Source organism: Strongylocentrotus purpuratus, unplaced genomic scaffold (assembly GCF_000002235.5).
Source record: "Strongylocentrotus purpuratus isolate Spur 01 unplaced genomic scaffold, Spur_5.0 spur5_scaffold_18, whole genome shotgun sequence".
NCBI classification, from domain to species: Eukaryota; Metazoa; Echinodermata; class Echinoidea; order Camarodonta; family Strongylocentrotidae; genus Strongylocentrotus; species Strongylocentrotus purpuratus.
The window spans coordinates 17,235,177-17,259,034 of record NW_022145603.1 but is presented as its reverse complement, the minus strand read 5'-3'; the positions used below and the strand labels follow the sequence as shown (position 1 = coordinate 17,259,034).

At 36.9% G+C, this 23,858-nt stretch overlaps 1 protein-coding gene across 5 annotated transcripts in view; it reads right to left on the bottom strand.

Moving 5' to 3' along the window:
- The window catches only part of soxd1 (transcription factor SoxD1), a 113,439-nt gene that overhangs the window by 19,974 nt on the left and 69,607 nt on the right, over positions 1–23,858 (bottom strand). For 3 of the 5 annotated variants that reach the window (XM_030988764.1, XM_030988767.1, XM_030988763.1), the window contains exons 5-7: positions 6,203–6,946; positions 4,689–5,198; positions 3,301–3,457 (exon numbers count right to left, since the gene is read on the bottom strand). In XM_030988764.1, the coding sequence (XP_030844624.1) occupies positions 3,301–3,457; positions 4,689–5,198; positions 6,203–6,880 (1,345 nt within the window). In that variant the 5' untranslated portion in view covers positions 6,881–6,946. 5 annotated transcript variants of the gene reach the window in all.

Below are 23,858 nucleotides of genomic sequence, written 5' to 3'. Positions count from 1 at the left end.
CTACATACCTTAATAACTTTATTCTGGAAAGACAGACTAGAGATAAGCACGCTTGCATGTGACTAGAATTACACAAAGGCAAAGAAGGAAAGACAAACTGTTTAATACGACGGAGGAAGTTCAATTATTATTTCTCTGAAGCAATCTTACCTCAAAGGTCGTCTAGACTAGCCTAGATGCCCCCTCCCCGGCCCCTCCCCCCTATTATCACAAATTCTCAGCATTCCATGATTATTGCGTAAAGTAGCAGCAATCCGCCCACCCTGTTAAGACGGGGGAACTAAGGAAGGCTGAGAGAGAGAATAATGTTTCAAAAGGGTTAAGCTCTTTGATACTATCAATCCACAACATAAACCATCATCTGTTTCCTCTGCCTAACCCCCCTCCTACTGTAAGCTACGTTAAAGCTAGGTTTAGTCTTCCACTAGAAGACACTCTTGTGTCTCTCGCTTCCTATATTTCTTTCTATATTCCCTCCCCCCCCCCCCCCTGTGTGTGTGTGTGTGTGTGTGTGTGTGTCTCTCTCTCTCTCTCTCTCTCTCTCTCTTTCTCTCTTCTCTCCTCTCATTCCCTCTATCTCTTTCCCTTCCCCTCTATCTCTCTTCCTCTCTTTCTGTCTGTCTCCCTGCATGTGCCTCGTTCTCTATCTCTATCTAAGTATCTATCTTTCTGTCTGTCCGTTTGTGTATCTATCTATCTATCAATCTATCTCTATCTCTCACTCTTTCTTCCTCTCTCTCTCTCTCTCTCTCTCTCTCTCTCTCTCTCTCTCTCTCTCTCTATATATATATATATATATATATATGTTACATAGAGAAGAGTGCCACCAGTGATTCACTCATGTAATTCTCACACAATTATTACCCTTTGATTATTATTTGTTCTTCAATCACTGGCACTTTACATCTTACTTCATATTTTCATTTGATAGAAAACAAAGTTAACAAAAGTCTATTTGCCTTATCTTGCTTTGCTTCTCTTTACAAAACAGCAGATTTTTGCTGTTGCTTTTCTAATCATGCATCATTGCTTTAATGCATATTGTCTAGATGATAAGAAAATGAATTACAAAAAGGACAAGATATATGTCTGTTTGTTAGTCTCCTTCAATTCTTCTTCCTCTGTACTTCTGTCCTTCTTTTCTATATTTATCAATATCAGAACATGCAGACCACAAACAATTGTCTTTTGCCCATTTTTTTCATCAAATTTCTTGTTTACATCGTATAAAAAAAGAATTAATGACCACTCAACACGGAAAATATCAACAAAAGTTCCCAAACAAATATCTCTCTTCCCCCCTCTCTCCCTCTCTGATGTTAATCCGCATGTTAAAGACAACACCATTAAATAGTCATAATTCTATTTGCACTGACGATCCGTTTGGTGGGACGAGATAAGAGGGCGCTGAAATAATACAGACTAGTTCCCTCTCCCTGGGCAACAAGTGTTGATGGGTTCGCCCTCTCTACCCTGCCTAACTTTCCACTCCATTTTTCCCCCAAAAAAAATACTACGACCTGTGAAAAAGCAGGTCTGATGTAATTTCATTTATTACTGTATGACATAAAAATTGAAAGTCATATATTCCTCACAGAGTATCACATTTCAAATGCTTAGTGTCAGAGGGGATGACACGTATGGTTCGTGACTAAAGTGTTGAGAACAGTTTGCTCGCTTTCACTTCTCTCTACCGGTACGTCTTCGTTCATCAACATAACTGATAAGAAAAAATTGTTCGATGACATGACTAAAACAGAGTCTCTGGAAACGATCTGTGTAAGTATCTACTAACTTTACAGACAAATTATTTCTTTTGTTTTCACTTTCATTGTTAAGTTCTACCAAAAGACATATTTTTGAAATGTCCTTTATTGCACTTGCTAGTTTCTCTTTATGAAATCCTACAGGGGATATTAATGAAGTCATAAGGGATGAAATCTTATGTTATATTGCAAGGATTTATGTTATATGGCAAGGATGTGACTTTGTTTTGGAAAATAATATGTAATTTGATATTTAATCTATTCCAAAAGAAATACAAATAGACCAGAAAATAATAGTTGTAGGTAAGGATATTGGAAACAAGAAATATTCACTTCTGAATATTATTTTAAATTATGCGCAATATGCAATTTATAAATGTTACGTTAAGAAGATTGTTAATGGTTCTGTTTACTACCCACATACTCTGTTTTTGGAATTCAAGTCGTTGCTAAGATTATTTTTAAGATATGAATGTGTTAGCAAAGAAAATAATACTAAGCTGGAAGAATTGTTGAATGTACTATAATTTTTAGCCTATATTATGTTTCACTCAAGAGAAAAAGAATACAAAAATAAGGGATAAAATCTTAAACTTTTCACCTCCTGCATTCAGAGTGGCAATTATTTTTTGTTTAATTAATTGATTTCAAATCAACTGAAGATCACAATCTACCAGACTGGTGTGTGTGTGTGTGTGTCTCTCTCTCTCTCTCTCTATCTCTCTCTCTCTCTCTCTCTCTCTCCTGGGTGGAGAGAGGTTCATGAAGAAAGATCCCTTGGATCTGTGACATGACTGACCTGACAGTAAACCACAGCGATGTCAAACTCTCCGTCAAACTCTACAGACTACGCAGCAGCAAAGGGCATTGCCCCATTGACCTAGTCCATGTACACCCCCAAATAGCCCTCAATTGTTGCCAAATTGAAATAACCCTCCCCCCCCCCCCCCCTCCCCCATTCCAACATTTTTGTTGGTCGCTCTCGATCATGTAGATTTTGTTTTCAATCCCACTTTCATCTACACTTAAAAAACCACCAGGGGGGCATTTCACAAAACTTGTCATCAGTGACAAATGACAGTTTTTGTTTTGAGCTACTGAAATCCCTGCTTCTGATTGGTTATCTGCAGATTTGTCACTGATTTTTGTCATTTGTCATTGACAAATGGCTTTGTGAAACGGGTCCCAGTTCTCCTTCATCCCAAGCCATTATAATGAAGTGAAAGGCTAGTTTGAAAGCGGTTCTTATAATGAGGTGTTTTATACATGGGTGGATACGCCGCCGGACTGTTGATCACAAGGTCCGTGATTCGAGTCCCGCTGCGGCACTGAAGTCCTTTGGCAAGACATTGATCTACATTTGCCACTCTCCACCCAGTTGTTAAATGGGTACCTGTAGAAAGGAATTCCTTCTTAAAATGCTGTGAGCGTCGAAATTGGCAGCCTAGCATAGCCGGGTAAAGTTGGAGCGCCTTGAGGACCTTGCAAGGTCGATACGTGCGCTATATAAGAATCAAATATTATTATTACATACCTGAGGGTCTTGTCAGTTCTACGTGAGTATGAGAGGATGCATTGCTGACTATCTCTGCTTCGTGAGTAGCATACTTCTGGTAGCTGGCTTTCGGTGATAACGACTGACTTCGCTTCAGCGGTTCCGTTATCGTGACTGGGCGTGACCTCACGCAAACCTACAAATGATTTCCCAAATGCAAGGACGTTATTCATATGACCAGAATTCATCTTCTAATACCCTCAATATTTTATGCCATATCAAATACAAGAACAAAAGTCGCATGGAGTGGCCAAGTTCTTAAGCCTTGTTCGATTATGATGAGGCAAAACCGCTATTTTGTTTTTTCATGACGTAAAGTAATATGCTTTAGATTTCTGTATCTTATAACACAGATCCAAGTCAATACACGTAGGACCTTTGTTGCGGTTGTTTTCTGCGGTGGTTTCCTGTGTCTTACCTGAAGGAGCCTTAAACGTCAAGACTTTAAATATATGATAATTTCAAGTTCAGATCAATTACATATTGTCCCCGTCTTATAAACAGTTGCGATTAATTCAAATCAGTCAAAACTTGACAACATCACTCGCAATTCTTTACCAATGAGCTAGAAGTTTGTAAGTTTGGAATGTTGGACGTTTTCCAATCAATCCAGATATATCGCAATATTCTAAAGACAGGGCCTTGGTAATGTGAATAATCACAATTTTTCTGGATAAAGAGAAGATGGAAAGAATTTTCATTCAACCCTGACATTTGTCTGTTTCTCAATCAGTGCTCGTCAATAATGAAACAATATTATTTAAATTTAATTTAAGGGATATTTTATTTCATTTCAAACTACTATCGCATCCGAGGGTATGATCAGGGTCCTGTTTCACAAAACTTGATATCAATAACAAGTTACAAGCTACTGTTATAAGCTACTGAAATCAGGCATCTGATTGGCTGAGAGCAAACTTGATATCAATAACAAGTTACAAGCTACTGTTATAAGCTACTGAAATCAGGCATCTGATTGGCTGAGAGCAAACTTGATATCAATAACAAGTTACAAGCTACTGTTATAAGCTACTAAAATCATGGCATCTGATTGGCTGAGAGCAAACTTGATATCAATAACAAGTTACAAGCTACTGTTATAAGCTACTAAAATCATGGCATCTGATTGGCTGAGAGCAAACTTGATATCAATAACAAGTTACAAGCTACTGTTATAAGCTACTAAAATCATGGCATCTGATTGGCTGAGAGCAAACTTGATATCAATAACAAGTTACAAGCTACTGTTATAAGCTACTGAAATCATTGCATTTGATTGGCTGAGAGCACATTTGTCATACAAGTTTGGCATTTGTTATATTGATCACAAGTTTGATGAAACAGGGCCCTGGGCCTTAAAGACAAACCTGAGTTGGTGGTGGTGTAAGTGGTGAGCCAATGGGAGACCCATCAGACCTATAAGAATCCGATGATGATCCTTTCTGCGACAGATTAAGAGGTTGGTCTGGCGTCATCTCGTGGTAGGCCTGCATACCGGTAGGGCTCCCTCGTGGCATGGTCGGGAAGCCGGTCGGAGGGAAGGAAGCATGTGGTATCGTCAGGAGACCTTTAGGGCTACCTGTCATTGGTGAGACAGCAGGGATGTGCCCTGAGCCGACGGGTGACGTGGCAAGTTTAGCCTGGCCCAGAGGGGTAGTCGGTGAAGGGATCTGTTTGCCATTGGCTTGAGATGCAAGGCCCAACGCAGCGTTGTGACCGTTGGGGCTAGTGACAAGGATTGGGGCAGGTGGTCTGACGTAGTCTGTAGGGTAGACTGGGATGAGACGAACAAAGCCGCCACCAGCTGCAGCTGCTGCTGCTGCGGCTGACGAGGGGGAAGGGGAAGCAGGCTGCTGCTGCTGCTGCTGCTGTAAAGCCTGCAAGAGGAAAACAAATCTTGTTATATGCTCTTGGAAGGATCAAACAATCAAGGGAATGCAATTAAAATTTGATTGCAATTATGATTTGAATGCAATTATGATTTGATTGCAATGACGATTTGAATGCAATTACGATTTGATTGCAATTATGATTTGAATGCAATTATGATTTGATTGCAATTACGATTTGATTGCAATTATGATTTGATTGCAATTATCATTTGATTGCAATTATGATATGATTGCAATTATGATTTGATTGCAATTATGATTTGATTGCAATTATGATTTGATTGTAATTATGATATGATTGCAATTATGATTTGATTGCAATTATGATTTGATTGCAATTATGATTTGAATGCAATTATGATTTGATTGCAATTGTGATTTGATTGCAATTATGATTTAATTGCAATTACGATTTGATAGCAATTGTGATTTGATTGCAATTATGATTTGATTGCAAGGACAATACCATCTGTTGAGAGCCAGAATGACATTAACTCTGTCAAAGTATATAAGTAATGGCCTACTGTTTGAAGGCCTCCGTTGCTGGTCAAAGGCATCTGTGGACTACTTCTAGAAAACTCAAAGATGATGTCTTTAAAGAGTTCTCGATGGAAGCGTAGTTTAGATAAACTAGTAAATAATAGGTAGATACATTGATTTGTGGTAAATCCCTATAATTTGCTCAAGAATGTGGTTTGTATTAGCTCATATGGTATTATAGAGCTATCTCATGATGTTCAAGTATAAGGGAGCAATTTTTGAGACCCTTTGTAATTGCCAAGGAAATGGAACTATATATGTAATCCTTTTTAAATTGTATTGGATTGGAATGGGTATCTACTAAAAGTTAAAATGACAAATGAAAATCAGTAAAAGTCATTTGTTAATACAACCCAATTTTCATTCCATTGTATTACCCTATCATACTGGCTAATCATGATCAGAGGAGATGTTTAGAGCATGAATGGATGTTTCACCAGATTGCGTACCTGCATGAGAATGTTAATTTTGTGGTGTTGTTCCATGAGTTGCTGCTGTTGTCGTTGTAACATGTCTTGCTGCATACGCTGAAGTTCCATCTGTCGTTGTTGTCTCTGGACCTGACTGCGTTGAAGCGCCGCTGCCTCTGCTTGCTGTGCTAAGAGTTGTTCCCTTAAAGTTCCCAACTGGCCTACCAACTGCTCCAGCTTCTGGTCCTTGACTGCCAGAGTGTCTTCCAGGTCCTGTTCCCGACTTGTCCTCCCCACTTCCTCATCCTCAGCGTGGCCATTGTGCGTTGCTTCCTGCTGTAATCGCTCATTCAGGTCATCCCTCATTGCGTCTTCCCTGCTCTGCGTGTCATCACCACATGACCCTGACTTGCTCCCTGACCTCTGCGCGACCTCTTCCAGGGCGCTTTCCCGATGTAGAGCCGTCCGTCCTATCATGAGATGCTGCTTCAGCGTTATCATCTGCTCTGGTTTACGTTCAGCAAGGTCTAAGACACCGACCCTTGGTGACCTTTGGCTCCCCTCATCTTCTTTCTCCTCTCTCTGTCCATCTTCAACAATCTTTAACCTTTGACCTTCCTCGCAGTCCATAGCTTCCTCTGAAGGGTCACAGGGCTCCTTCTTGATGTGGACTGGACTTGCTGCTGTCACAACACTATCTCTCATCTCTGAACCCATCTTTCGTTCAATGTCCTTTTCACTTCGCAGTACTGGCCCTTATGTTTTATCAGTTATTCAGAACATCTGTCAAAGAAAGGAAGGGATAAGAAATGAATCAAACCTTTGAAATCAGAAACATTAGGCTAGTAATATCTGGAGAGGAGACAGAGCAGTTTAAGGGTCGATTTAAAAAAATATAGAGAAAAAAATGAAAAGAAACTTATATATATATATGAAACAATTCCAGAAAGAAACGTCATAGTAAGTGAATTATTTGTATCAAAATCAATTAACTTTGAACTAGTGCATTGACTTGTTTCTCAAACCTAGGACCTCCCTGTTATAAGACCACTGCTCTACCACTGAGCCATCACGCCTCCTTTATAAGAGCTAAAAAATAAGCAACTCATGACAATACGTGCAGCTCCCTCAATGCTATACTAGAGTCCATTCAACTCCTGTCATATCTGACCTGTAGTTGTACGAGAAAGAATGCTAATCCCTTCTGAGCTTTATCACGCACACAAAAGTAAGAACATTTGTCTGGCTTACAGCAAAGCCGAGGAACAACAATAAAACAACAAACCCCCGACAGATTGGAAAGAGCTTTAAAGAGTAAATTATTTCATCCACGTGGATATCCTATGTAACGATCGCCTCCAAGCCAGTTTGTATTGTGTTGTTTAGCTGTCTGCTTGCATTAACTGGGAAGACGGCCAAAAGTTTCGGGGGAATCCAACTCACCGGTAGTCTCAAACTTTTGTTGGATCATGGGAGGAAATCTCAACTAATTATCCTGGAAAATAATATGGGCATAGGCTCTGACAGAAAAATTGGAATGAATTTTGTGATATACTTTATGAGAACTTGTGTGTGTGTGTGAAGATTACCGGTAGCCATATATATCTATACAAATTTGGTTAATCACAAATGTAATTTAAGTCAAAGTTAATCAGAGTGCAAATGAAATTATAATCAAAGTGTATATTGAATTAAAAAGATAATCCAAATTAAGAAAAAAAAATATAACATTTTCTCACATATTTAATAGCCAATTTCTACGAACTTTGGCATTTTTATAAGGGCCTTACACAAGTTTGTTCTATCTAGAGAGTTTGTTTGAACCAATCTGTGGACATTTTGAACGTTTTTAGTCATTTAAGCTTCAAAATTCAGGATAAGGAAATGATTTTAGCATGATTTTTAGAAATTAAATATCAAAGAACAATGACACTTACAAACAAAGATTTGACAAGAAACAAATAAGTCTATTAGATCAGACATCTATGGTTAGGTGTGTCGGCATACTTCAAAAGAACAGCTCATTTAGAAAATATCTTATTTTCGTTTCATTTTTTAACCGATAAAGTTATCATACTCTTTGAAGGCTTCCATGGTGTTGATAAATTTATTATAAAAACTCATTTAATGTCAAAAGAATTGACAATGCATAAAATAAGAAGCAACCCAAACAGAATGAAAATTACTTTCTAAAGCACCAGCATATCTTCCAAGTGAAGTCAATATACTATTCGATCAAAAGCATTTAAACCCCTATTTTTCAACATATTAAAGGTACTATGTCCCATTTGCAGGCCCAAAAAATGAAAAGGTTAACTTCTAACAGCAATTGAAAGATGATACTAATTTAGAACTCCCCTTTAAAAAGCGGGGCTTGAAAATGTCTTTAAGTTGGAAATAACGAATATTAGTTGTCAAATCGACTTAGGAGCTATAGAGTCAATAAGTAATAGTCTTGATTTTCAGACCATTGTACCGCATAGTTGTACGTTTTAGGCTGCGCAAAGATTCAATCAGTTTAATTTTGGCCATTACAAGAAGTGAGTTATTGATGTAGACAAATGCTCATGTACCTTTTACAACTCTTTTCATGTATGTTATTACCAAAGAAGAAAAAAGGCCAGTCAGTCACGCAATAGTGTCTGACAGTGAAGTCTAGCAAGTAAACGGGTTTCCTTGCATAATTTGAATATTCAGACACTGCTAACGTTTAAATTTCACAGATAGGACATACATGACATATTCATAATTCCTGCAAAGTTCTACAGCATTTGAGGTTGGCTGCAAAAGGGACATAGTATCTTTAACATGACATGCTTTTTATCTGCATACAAGTGAGGTGTTGGAGAAACACAACACTTCTGTAAATATGTTTATAATGAAAGAATATTTCAATTATACATTATAGTAGATGTAACCCTCTTCATTATTGAAGTTATTTTTTTCCAATGTTATCTTTTTGTCTGAGAGATAATGTTCAATTAGGTAAAATCAGTATATATCCTAATTATTTCAACACCAAAAGTCACTTTTGGTATAACTGCATAATTCTTAAAACTTTGTGTAAGAAAAAAATCAAGACTTAATTATGATTCTTCTCATAAAGCAACATACATTTTCTGTTTTTCTTCTTTAAAGAAACTAGTTCACAATTTACATGCAAATAAAAGAGCTTAAACCTTTGCATGAATTCTTCAAGAGAAGCAGCAAGGACTTTCAGGCCAAATTGTATCTGTTATGCTTAGAATTGAATTTTTTTTTCCTTTTAAATGATATATTTGGTAAACAAAAAGGCAAAAATGGCCATAAATATTTTAAAAAATATCTTTATAATGGAGATTTTTTTCCCTATAGGATTCTTGTGTAACACACTGTCTGAAAATATCAAATTGGTTGGAAACATATACCGGTACTCTTCTTTTGTCCCTTTTAAATGATATATTTGGTAAACAAAAAGGCAAAAATGGTCATAAATATTAAAAAAATATCTTTATAATGGAGACTTTTTTCCCTATAGGATTCTTGTGTAACACACTGTCTGAAAATATCAAATTGGTTGGAAACATATACTGGCACATACTTTTCTCTGAACCAAATATTTTGTTTCAAAGTGTCATTATTTGTACTCATGACTCATGGTTGTACATGTATATGACATGTGTAGGGTGGGCACTGTCACAAAGTGAGCCTGGAATATTGAATTTCTGGATTCAAGTTTCCAGGAGAAAATTCTAATTGAGATATGACGTGATATACAACAATGATATTTTTGTTCTATGTTCTACTGCTGTGTATTGTCTAGAGAGCTTGTGAAACAATGCTTGGCCCTTCATTAAACAAATAATGGATTTGAATGGATCAGCGCAAGCCAGATTATTTGAAGAAAACAATGTGTACTGTCCTTCACTTATCTGTCATCACAAAACAATTCACAACAATTAATAAACTCTGTTCAAAACATAGTTCACATTAAACTCCTTTATACATGACTTTGAACAATTATTTATCTACATGAATTTTCATGTTTGTCATGAAAAATATGATATTCATTCCAAAGTAAAATAAATGAGAAAGATATAATTTGACTTTAAACAATTATTCATCTACATGATTTTTCATGTTTGTCATGAAAAATATGATATTCATTCCAAATTAGAATAAATGAGAAAGATAAAATTGCATGAAATAATAATATTGTAATATCTAAAAACGAAATACCCTTTGGTAACTGTTGATGACAAAATGCAAAGCTCAAATTGTGTATGAAGCACACACAAAAAATCACAAATGACTAACGAGAGTTAGGAAAGAACATCTGATAAATATCCCCACCTAATGAACCTAATGAAAAACGCTGTAATAGAGGATACAGTTGTTTTTCTATATTCACTAAGACGTTAGCAGATTTGTTTGTTGCAACAAGGAAAAATATTAAGATGATAATAATGCATGCTAAATTGCCAAAATCAAGCAAAGGGTATTCACCAATTTAGTTGGATATAATTTCATCTAATGGCCCATGGAGATAATTAATCACTTTCTAATATCACTACCCTAACAAAAGATTAAAACAAATATGGCTACAATTTTATACCTACACAACTGATGATGATGTACAGTATGTAGTATGTCAGTGAAAGTATGGCTAAAAACAGTCTTGAGAGTAAGATTTAGTCCGTGAAGTGAACTTTTAATAGCAGCAGATAAGGTGGACAGAGACACGTAGGCCTATATGTGAGGAGGTGAAGATATAAGTATCTTTTAGTATTCCCCAAGAAGAACAAGAATAGGCGATGTCCTTGTCGCTCAAATATTAAACACAAATCTGTAATCCATGATATAAAAGTAAGGTACCGTAGAAAGTATATTACCGGTAAACAAAAAACAGGTATCAAGAAGGCATCTTCATCAATAATATACTTCAGCTTTTACCTTTAAAAGAAATCACAAATACACTGAAATCACAAAATGGGGCATCTCCATGAGAGTATAAGATTGTCCAACCATCCAGTGCTTGTCAAATTAACAAATGCCACACGGCAAGTAAATAAAATCCAAATTCCAGTCAGCAGCGGCGTAGTGAGTCGTCGTCGCCACAAACCCCGGCGCTAAACAATGCAGTTACAGATCCAAGTTAGGATTTTGGAACAATGCATGGCACTCCGTCGCGGGCACTTAAGGAAAAGCGTGAGCGATCGTTCCAATGCGTTAACGTCGAGTCGGTGAGCACGTGAGAGAGAGCGAGAGAGAGGTACGAGTAGAATGATAGAGAGAGAGAGAGGATCTAATTAAGAGAGTGTGAGTTGGCTCCCTGCCACTAGCTAGGCCTATGTCGGATGAGAATGACAAGACCTGCGAGTATTTGTATTTAACGCTCCTTCCTTTACACTGACGGCTCGGCTTGAGCAACGTGCGGAGGGAGGAAGAGCCGGGTGAGGGGCGGATCAATCGCCCCTGCACCACTACGCACCTGTTCTACAGGGGGGTAAATGAGGTTTGGGGGCGGGGCTAATAGAACCATGGGGGTAGTAGGGGAGTGGGTGAAAGGGAGGAAGGGGAAGGGGGCATAGGGGGTCATCTCATTGAGATTCAAAGCAAGAATAGCTGGAAACTGACTAATTGTTTAATCTTTTGTTTTGATGGTCTTCTGCTCTTAGGAGAAAACAAAAGCATTCTCTTACGGTTTCGTGATCTCTAAAACTAGGACAAATGGAAATGGATAAAATTGTGATTTCCCCCACAATATTGAGCAGATCAATCACAGATATTTCTCAAGTCATAAAGAATGGACTGGGAAGACTACGGAGCATGGACGACTGAGCACCCTTACCAACATTGCACCAGGTTAGAAACACAAAAAGATCAAAACAAACATCAAAAAAGCGAAAAGCTACATGGAAATCTTGAAACTCAAAATGAGCTTTAAAAAAATGCAATAAATACACAAATCAGCACAGAGAAAATCACATTTTTTCTACAAATATCCCCAAAACGGCTCCTCTGAACAAATCAAGTAATACTGTAAATTGTCTTTGAGTATTAAAGAAGAACTTGTATTTTACTTTGAAAGTGATAAAAGGAAAGAGGGGTGGGTACTTTCCTGGTGCCATGCTGTATCTAGATAAGAAATATTCCTATCAAGGACTCTACAGGAAGATCTAAAGGTTGTCGTTTATTTTACTTGCAAGTCTCACGCTGCGATAGGTAAACTCACTAATTCTACATCCTTCTAAAGTTCTAAAATTAAAGAAGAAGACACACTAAATCCAAGAGCAGGAAAGCAAGAAAGGGATGTTGTGGTAACAAGATAAACACGGTAATGAATGAAATTAATTAAGTGATCTTCGAACGGCATCCTTTCGGTCCATCTCTTGGTGCGATCTTGAGAGCTCGTTTGATTGGCTAATTGAGCATCCCGGGTGTGAAGGGCACAATCAAAGGACTGCTATGATTGGTCGATCTCCAATCAAGCTTGACAGTTGTAGTAAGCTCTTAAAGATAAACTTGAGTTCTGGTAAAAAAAGAAAATGAATTCTCACAGAATCAAACAAAACTTACACTGAATGTTCAAGATTACAAATAAATGTCGTGGGCAAAACAATTTTTGAAAAAAATTTATACTGGCTGAGTGATGAGCATAGGAAGATAAGGAAATCAAGGTAAGCTAGCCCCGACACCATTTGTGTAGTCCCATGTACATCTTTCTGTGTACAGTGTTTGTTACTTTACCAAGACTGGGCCAAATATGTTTTGATTTTGATGACTCCAGAACTTTGCAGTGCACACCAATACTTACATGCTACATGATCAACTTTTTCTGATCCATTCCACACCTTTTTTTTCACGATTCAATCGCATTACCAGAACTCGCCTTTATCTTTTACTTTACAAATCTTGACTTTTTCTTTACATTTTTAATAAACAGCAAAGAAAATCCCTCCTCCTTCTTGTTGAATGAACCCTGATTTAGAAAAGTTCTAGAAATCAATATCTATGGTACCTTGGGCTGCAATCGATGAATATAAAAAAAGGAACTAAAACCAACAATTTTCTACCGATTGCCGATTTTTCCATTTAGAATAATTGGTAAAATCAAGTTTAAAACACTATTAACCACTCGCCTACTGGTACCGGGTGTTCCATGTATGAAGCCCATGGGGATCAGAGAATTCAGGAGTCAGCGGGTTAAACAGCTCTATTGTATATTAGCTTCTGTTTTCCCTGTCAAATCAGTCCTGTCAAATCTTCACTATAAAGTCCCAAGTTTGAGCTATTTCAAGTTCATTGTTTCACATTTCACAAAAAAGAACTCCACAAAATTGACAAAATTATAACATAATGTGAAATATACTAAAAGTGTCACATTATATAATCAATTCATTGAAAAGACGTCGAAATTAATTGTATTGAATAGAAGGTTATACAGGGTGAAATGTGAGGAACCTATTAAAAAGCTCAGCTTGTAGATTATAGGTTCCCATGAATAACACTAACATTTGATATTTACTAATAACACTGTGCATGAATTTTGCATTTATCATTTTTTATTAACAAGTATTGTCTATTTTCCCCTATTCTCTTTCCTCTCCTCTCCTCTGCTCAATAAATGACCTTTGACCTAAATCCCCTTCATACAGGATCAAGGCAACGAGCCAAGACACTCAGAATACATAGCATTGTTAAGGATTAATGGCAACTTTTCAACTCTTTCTGACCAAATTAAAGAAGACAATACCATGAGACCATTACATTGGTTCAACTATTCATCGCAGTACAAATGCACTGGAAAATCAAACTAGATGTGTGTGTATGTATTGTGTTACAAGTGACACCATTGTCCTTATCGGAACTGTCAAACATACAGTGTATTTAAAACAGACACTTACACTTACAGTCGTATGGTATCTTTGAAAATTTATAGTTAGCGTTTTTAATATAAAACAGTATGCAGAAATTTCTAATGAGCAATGATATCAAAGAAGCCCATATTAATGGGCTACATTGTGATTAATTATGATAATGAAACTTGATAAATAAAAGTTTTAAAATAAGAAACAAAATTATGATAATGATGATGATAATATTTTTGATAATACACATGCAAAATGAAAAAAGGCATATCTATCTTCATATAAACAGTTTACATATAGATTTTAATGTAGATTCTTTGAAAAGAAGTTGCACATAGAGAATATGAAAAAAGCAATACATGTCTTGCTTGATAACAATTGTCATAGGCAATATATTTTTTTTATAGGACAAGATTTTTTTTAAAATATATTGCCTATGACTATTGTTTTAAAGCAAGACATGTATTGCTTTGTTCATATTCTCTATGTGCAACTTCTTTTCAAAGAATCTACATTAAAGATAAACTTTAGTACTGGTAATGCGATTGCATTGTGAAAGAAAACGTGTGAAAGGATCAGAAACAGTTGATCATGTAGCATGTAAGTATTGGTGTGCACTGCAAGGTTCTGGAGTCATCAAAATCATAATAAATTTGACCGAGTCTTGGTAAAGTAACAAGCACTCACATAGAAAGCTATATATGGGACAACACACATGGTGTCGGGGCTAGTACTACCTTGATTTCCTTGTCTTTCTATGCTCATTACTCAGCCAGTATACATTTTCTTCCAAAATTGTTTGGCACAGGTCATTTATTTGTAATCTTGAACATTCAGTGTAAGTTTCGTTTGATTCTGTGAATTTTTTTTTTTTTTTTTTTTACCAGTACTGGAGTTTATCTTTAAAATCTATATGTAAACTGTTTATATTACAGACATCACCACAAGATATTGACCAGACATATTACATAACAATATTTTGTTCTAATCCTCATTCTTCCAATTCTCAAAACTATATTTCCTCAATGGACGTTACCTCACATGCTTTTAGATAATTAAGCATTTCATGAGCAATTAACGACCATTATGACAATGTTATGCAAACTGCTGACAAAGTAAATTAGCAAATCTAATTAGTGCTTCATTGTCTTTAACACTTTATAACAGGTGCATTGTGGCATTCCTACTCTTTGTGGTCTGACATAGATCAGTAAACACATCCTTTGTTTTAATTATTATTTGTCGTTTGTTTATTTACATCTGCTTTAAAGTGGTATTTGCATCATTTCAAATATTTGATGGTGCATTTTCCCCAAAAATAAAGTGCATATACCAGTAAGCTAATAATTGTAGTTCTAGAACGGTTGTAAGGTGATAAATTCTTGTTGAAAGTTCACTGACATTAGAAGTTTCCTGGTACTAAAAGTTGCTTCCTAATCATTAGATATGTTTTCCTTAAATTATAAAATAGTATTATCAAAGCACTTATATTTTGATAATTTACTATTTTTCATCTCATTTTCCTCTTGCTATTTCCTCAATAATGTCCAAACCCACATAACACTTATAAAGTTATTCCATCATTACAAATGTTTTCCTTACAATAAGTCTCAAAATATTTAAAAAATAGTAATAATAACAAATTTATATTGTTAATAGGTTAACAACCTGTGTCAGTGCAACCCACACCACCCCCTCTCTTTCTCTTTCACCCTCTCTCTCTCTCTCTCTCTCTCCCTTTCTCTTTCACCCTCTCTCTCTCTCTCTCTCTCTCTCTCTTTCTCTTTCTCTTTCACCCTCTCTCTCTCTCTCTCTCTCTCTTTCTCTTTCACCCTCTCTCTCTCTCTCTCTCTCTTTCTCTTTCACCCTCTCTCTCTCTCTCTCTCTCTTATTTACTTTTCTTCTCCTTTCCCTCTTCTTTATCTCCATACACATGTCCAAACCAACATAACCCTGATATATATTAACATATAGGCCTACAGAGTATATGAGAACACCCTAATAGATAGATAGATAAAAAAAATGCCCGCTCTTTGTAGTTGGCACACTTAGTGCACCTACAGGAAACAAAATGTAACGGTGACCATTTTTACCCATGCCTACACTGCTAATGTAATTGTCGCCCATTAGCGGAAAATTGAACGGCTACCGGTCTTTGCCACACATTGTTTGCACACAAATAGACCACTAGATTTCCCTCAAGGCTTTTTCTTTTAATTGTATGTATGCGTTAAAGTATATGATTTTGTATAAGATTTAATAAGGAATCACAAGACATTTTTTTAAAATATAATAATAATAATAATAGTTCACTTCTTGTATAGCGCATAATACATTATGAAATAACATCTCTACGCACTTCCAAAGAGCTTTGGACTTTATTACCCTAGATAAAATGCCTTGTTTAAGGACACAAGTGCTGTGCCAAGGCTTGGACCAAGAGCTTTCACATCTTGAGTCAAAATTTAAAACCACTGGACCATGACACCTTAACAATAAGGCGTGATGCACTTTGAAGAAACTTTGTATTTTATTGTTTGGTAAAGATTCATATTCTCTATTTTCTGTCTAATAATAACGATATAAAATGGATATTTTCAAAGCGCTCATGTCCCCAAGGTACTCCAAAATTACCCCGGCTCTAAGGCTACTGCTTTTGGTGATCATAAGAAGGAATTCTCTCCTACTAGTACACACATTGATTGCTGGTTGTTTACTTACAAGCAGACACATGCTTGCTTACAGGGGAAAAAATACTTAACAAATTTTGGGGGCTACTTTTAAGCTTGCTTGCATGAAAATAACACTCTTTGTTTTGCATTTAACTCTATGCAAATTTGTTGGGGCTCTTTTATGACTTTCGGGGGCTCTTTTGAGCATTTTGGGGGCTACTTCGCCCCGAGCCCCCGTGTATTTTATTCACTGCTTGCTTTATAGCATTCAAGTGAAACAAATCATCAAACAAAAAGAAACTAAACATTGAATACCTGGGTGGAGAGTGGCAAATGTAGATTAAGGTCTTGCCAAATAACGATTGTACCGAGCCAGGCTAAAACCCTCGACCTTCACATGTCTAGTTCAGTGTTTCAACTGCTTGACTTGGACACCTCTTACTAGGCGCGTCTTCATCATCTCGAGATTGCCAAATAGCACGCTATTTCTGATTCGGGAAATAATCCAGAAGTTCCAAATCGCGTCCTCATCAGCTCGAGATTCGACCTCGAAACTGGAAACTCGACCTTGAGAAATTAGCTCGAGATATTTTGCTCAGTGTTCGCGCATAGTGCGAGTCTTCGGTCTGGTGAAGACGCACCGGACAAATAGCTGGATATTTTGCCAAATAGTGGGATATTTTGCAAATTATCCCAAGATATCTTGGGATGACAATCCCAACCAAATATCCCACTAATTGCAACTTCTGTCTGATGAAGAAGCAAATTAGCTGGACATTTGCGATCGGGATAGTTCAAATAGCGGGATATTTGGCAATCTCGAGCTAGTGAAAACAGGCCTTTTGTGAGTAAGTACAAATGTAGAGAAGCAACTTGACCCCTGAATTGACCCCCAAGTGTGCTGTTATTGATAAAAGCAGCAGTCTATGTCTGGGGGCAAGACTAGAGGACTTAATTCATTATCCCACTATCTAGTAGCCCGGGTTGGTTCATTATCCCATTCCTCTTGTTTTAATTCCATCATTTCCACCCCCTCCTGACCCTATAAAAGGACCCCCTAGAATAGATACCGGTATACTTGACAGTAGCTACCCTCTGCTTGTCAAACAGGGCTCCAAAGAAGTTTACAGAAACAGAGAGCAAAGCGGGTCTACAACTTTGTTCAACAAGAGGAAAACTTGAACTTTGTGAAACCCAAGTTTGATCAAATGCCTACGCCTTGTGTTGGGTTTAAATTTTACTAGAATACCCAAGTAAAAACCACTGAATAAGAGAATGTTTGTTGTATCATTTATATGATTTAATGCCCTTCTCGCATTCCAAAGCCCCCATTAGCTCTCTGTTTAAAAAATGTATTTTTTGTTAATTTTTTTAATTTTTTAAAACAACATATAAGAATTTGATGACCTCGTTCATTTTATGTGTATGTACAATTATGCAATTAATAATACAAAGAATAAATCTTTCATATACATCAATTCTGCTCCAAAGCAGTAGAAAGTGAAAAGTTTTTGAAAAATCATTGCTGATAATAGTAATATGTGAGGCTTAGGCGGATATCTGAAATAGCATTGAATCCAATCACTGACACATCGGTGACAAACTGAAGAATGAAATCACCTTATCGTTCCCACCAAGAAAAGACTCCAAATTAGAGCATTTTCCAAAAATACGAGAGATTGGCCTTGCTCCACATCTGGGGTATAATTCTTTACCCCCACACACACAGAAAGGGAATTTCATCTTTTAGAAATGAGTCCCTAAATCTGTTGCTGGTGATGATGCTGATAATTAAATCAATTACGTTATCATCAACAACATCAAAACGACGGCGGGAGAATTCAAGAAGAGTTCAATCAAATCTGTCTCAAAGTGAAATGTGTTTGGATGCTCATCTTAGAATCTGCCCCAACCAGACCAACGAGGGGGTGCATCAAATACAAGTCATGTGAATGGCGCGGGGCGGAAGAGCTCCACGTGCCGCTGTTTGACAGCAATGTTGGTTAGTTGCTATAGAAACCATCGCAAATTCGCACATTTGAAAAATTATCGGATACATTTCTTAACTCCCTAATCAGCCAGATCAGCATTTTTATACCTCTCTTCTTTCTTTGAAAAGTTCAGGAGTCCTGCTGAGAAAAATTACTAGAGAGATAGCGAGAGATGATGGGGAAAGAGAAGTAAGAGAAAAGAGAGACAGAGAAAGAGAGACGGAGAGAAAGAGAGAGAGGGAGGGAGAAAATGAGAAAGATAGTGAGAGAGGAGATGGGAAAAGAGTAGGAGAAAAGTGAGAGAGGGAGAGAGAAGGATAGAGAGAGGAGGAGAGAGATAGTGTGTGAGGGGAAATAGGGAAAGCGTAAGAAAAAAAATGAGAGACAGAGAGAGAGAGAGGGAAAGAGAGAGAGAGAGAGAGAAAGAGAAAGGAGAGAGATAATGTTGTCCTTGGAAAACAGATCTAAAACCCTTCATCGTTCATGTGGTGTCTTCTCGTTCGTTTGGAAGGAAGCGATTCTGTCACAGCAGAGAGCGTGCTCATATATTCAACCAATTAGCACGTTGTGTGTCTCAGAACGATAAGCTCCGGCTCCATGTGTTAACTGAGCTCAAGAGTTGTCCCTATAAAGGGCAAGCCCACCCTGATATTAAGTTAGATCTAATAAAAGCAGAAAAATGAGCGGAAGAGGTCAGTGAAAGTTTGAACAAAATGCAATTAAAAACAGGAAAGTTATGAATTTTTAAAGTTGACACGAGTGGATCGCAAATTGGCAACACTGTGACGTATCTTGTGATGTTCTCTCCAATTTGCTCTGTACAGAAATTTCAAGTAAGCTTTCATTTTCTTAGTTATTGATGACAGTATAGATATGATTCATATAGGGGTTACATAGAAACATATTTGCAAAATTATATTTAGGGTGCATGTACGAATGAAAATTTTCTTCAGGGAAAAAAAGACATTTCTGAATTGTTTAGTACAGAGCAAATGGGAGGGAACCTCGCATGAATGTCACAGAGTTTTCAATTTGTGTTTGATTGATTGCAATTTAAAAAATTAATAACTTTCTTCGTTTTAATAGGATTTTGCTCAAACATTCACTCATTTTTCTGCTTCTATTGAAACCAACTTAATATCAGGGTGGAGTTCCCATTTAAGGGTCTTGTCTTTGGTTAAATTTGCTCAAACATTCAGCTTTCCAAAATCATGGTCAATCCAATGAGGATTATTTTCATAATTTTCGATTTTCATATCGCTCGACCCCTGACCCTCCCCCCCCCCCCCCTCTATCTCTCATTCTCTCCACTTCACCATTCCCCCTCCTTCTTCTTCCTCTCTATTCTTTATCCCTTTTTCTATTTTCCCCCTCTCTCCTTCTCTCTCTCTCTCTCACTCATTTTTCTCCCATCCCCCCTTTTATTCTCGCGATAAGCCCCACAGATATTCAATTTGTGTACAATACAGTGTTCAGGCTAGACCAAGACCCCGATTCTTCATTGAGTTTTCATTCGAAATGATGCTCAAACAGGCGTTTTCACTGATACAATGTTTTGTACGGTTATACATTTATTTATTAAACATTCAGACTAGAAAAAATGTTATAGCTACGTGTATATGAGACTCATAGAGCTACCGTAAATCTCCGTTAATAAGACGCACCTGTGTATAAGGCGCACCCCTATTTTGGCGGCCGAAAACCCACGCGAGGAAGGGACTTTCATTTAACATCGAGGTGCAGTTGAAGGCACCGATTTGTGCTTGTGAACTTGTCACAAATAATAGTAACAATGTCGTTTTTAGAAGAATGTGTAAGATCATTAACGTAAATTAAAAACAGTAGAGTACCTAGGATAGACCCTTGTGGTACACCGTGTGTAATAGAAGAAAAATTTGAGGAATTATTATTATAAACTACATATTGAGATCTATTAGAAAGATTACTTTCAAACCAAGATGACAGACAAATTTGAGTGTTATTCTAGTTTTCGAGTGGTGAGTCAACACACCGATTACTGAGCTGGGAGACATTGCCAGGCATAGCACCAGGTGGAGGAGCATAAATCGAAACTTATAAACGGAGATTGTGGTATACAATGAATGTTGATAGTCTGAATGCACGGCAAGTCTTTCTTGAGATGACTGTCTATTTTAAGATGTCAAACACAGGGATTCACAAGCTTAGCATAACTTTACAATCTAAATACTCTCCCAAGCCTCGCAAGGCCCACAAGATTACCTCAATTTCTGGTGCTTTTCGTGAATGGTGAAAACAGGGACCCTGGGAATATGAAACACAATCTCTCGGTGAGTAAGAAACCAGAAATGTGCCGATTTTTCCTCAAATCTGGAAATAAACCATCTCTGTAAGACCTAAGACACTCTGGGTAAGATAAGAGGCGAGTGTCAACAAGCGTCGTTGAAATTCTAGTACCAAGCATTTTGTGGCACCTGTTCTAGTGTAAGATCTAATTAATAGGGACATAATCTACACCCAGACACTATATCCTGTTCCACATTCATCAATCTATGTAGATTACCCAATGTCTTTATTATTTATTATCAAATAAAGGGATTATTCTAATGTGCTCATTTTTGGGGCAGCAAGAAATGGTGCATGCGCACAACTCACAAAAAACCAACAGAATTATCAAAACACCAGTGGTTTTTATTGGTTTTTCCAGTAGTGTTAATAGTCGTTTAAAAAACATTGGTTTTTCAAAATGGTTTTGGGGCTGTGTGAACATGACCTATAGCTAGATCCATCCCAAGTATTGTTATCAAATTTGTTTGGATAATAAATCAGCCACCTGCCATTTTATTGTCTCATTGTTTTCAGCCGACCATTTTTATGATTAGGAATTAAAACGTGCATGTAAAGATTTCATGACGATACTCTACTCTATAAGTAGAAATTCAAAGCGCCCAATATACCAGCTTTGGGTTATCAAATTGGCAACACTATATTTTTCTCTCAGAATCATAAAAAACAACATGATATGTCAAAAGTGAACCTGCATAAACAAATACCATCACAATTACATGTAGTACAGTACAACAATAGCCAGGTATTGGCGTATTGCCAAATTCGATACCATTCAACAGTATTCTACATCAAAAGAAAAAGAAACGTGCCGTCAAATTGTGACAACTATTCAAATATTTCTAAGAGTTCTGAAGAGGGAAATTGATTGGTTCACTACAGTATATCTTTAGGAAACAGTTTGTGAACTTAATTGAATTGAATTTGAATTGAATTTGAATTGAATTTGAATTGAATTTGAATTGAATTTGAATTTATTAACCACATAACACAATGTTACAAGCGTATTCAAGTGGGTTACAAATTAATATTTTGTATACATATCCATGTACATGAGTTATAAAGAAAAAAATATATCTATAGTTGAACCATATTTACAAATTAAATTAATCATATATCATGTCATATCAAACCTGTGAATTAGCTATAACTTAATAATACGTAGAGATTTGTGGCTGAAATTGAAATTCACAGAATAGTAATGTATAAGTGATTCAAATAAAGGATATTCTTAAACTTAAAAACTTAAAATGTTTTTAAAGGGAGAACCAAAAGTTAGCACGAGTGCTAGTCAAGATTGGTTCTCCAAGTTTCTAAAACTGTATGCAAAGCCATATTAATATTTATTTTGACTTAATATCATATTATTTGATCCTTATCATTCATCTCTGCTTAGAAGTTTAATTCTGAGATTTTGACGAAATAATGATCTTGTTTTTTCTTCTCTTATATTTATGGGCAAAATATTCCACAGCTTTGCTCCAATGAAAGAAATTGGAAAAAGTCCCATGTGTCATACTACATTTAGGTACTCATAGCATTAAATGTTCTCTCCCTCTTGTTCTATACATGTGATTCATTAAAACAAAGTAATCCATTAACGAATGTGGTAAATGTCCTTTCTACAGGTCACATAAAAATGTTGATACTGATTATGCACAGATTGTGCACATCTAATACCTGTAGACGTACGAACAGTGCCTTTGAACTTGTTCTAAATGGGGACAGTTTTATCACACACTTGGCCATTCAGAGATACTAGTTCAAACCATCATGAAAACAAGATGACATATACATGTACACATCGTTTTAGGACTGAGTAATACATGTATATAAAACAGAAAGGGTAAAATAGAGAAAGAACAGGAAAATGTTATCATGGAAAAACAGAACACCTAAATGTATCAAGTAAAATAATTGCACTTAAATACAAAAATGTAACTGATATCCTTTATTCAGGTATAAATACTTATCGATAACACTCTCTCTCTCATATATCTCTCATATATCTCTCTCTCTATCTCCATCTCTATCTCTTTCCATCTCTTCATCTCTCTCTCTCTCTCTTAATATATATATATATATATATATATATATCTCCCTCTCTCTCTCTATCTCCATCTCTATCTCTCTCTTTCCATCTCTTCATCTCTCTCTCTATTTCAATCTCTCCCTCTCTCTCTCTCTCTTAGTCTCTCTTCATCTCTCTCTACATCTCTCTCTCTCTAACTCTCTCTCTCTCTCTCCCCCCCCCCCCCCCATCATTCAATATTCTTACTTTGCTCATCTCACTGTTGGTAGTAAACTATGGCAGCAATGAGAGCTCAACACAGTAAGGTCCCATGATGGATATAATACATGCACACAGTGAGTTAGCCAGCCAGTAAGCAGACTTTTGTGAATGAATGAATGAACGAACGAATGAATCAGTGCGAGGGGGCCGGGGCAGCAACGAGGGCGATGCATGCATGCCTGCCCGCCTCAAGACTATCAATCAAGCTTGCAATATGAAAAATACTGAGGTTCTTACCGTGCTATAAGAGAATGGAGCTCCTGAATAAACAATCACAGAGAGATAGAGAGAGAGAGAGAGGGAGCGACGACGATGCTGAGGACTTGCTCCTGCCTAGCAGTAATTATGACGGGCTAATTTGTTAGGATAGTGTATATATACATGCTTATAATCCGCTTCTCCTCGCTCGCTACTCACTGGCAATGAATGGACCGGTATACATGCGTGTGAGGAGGTATGGGTGGGTGGGAGCTGGCGTTTGAAATGGTACGAAGGTGGAGGACAATTGGACGTGTGACAATGCCTGGATGGATGAGAATGTGTGTGTGTGCATATGGGCGTGTG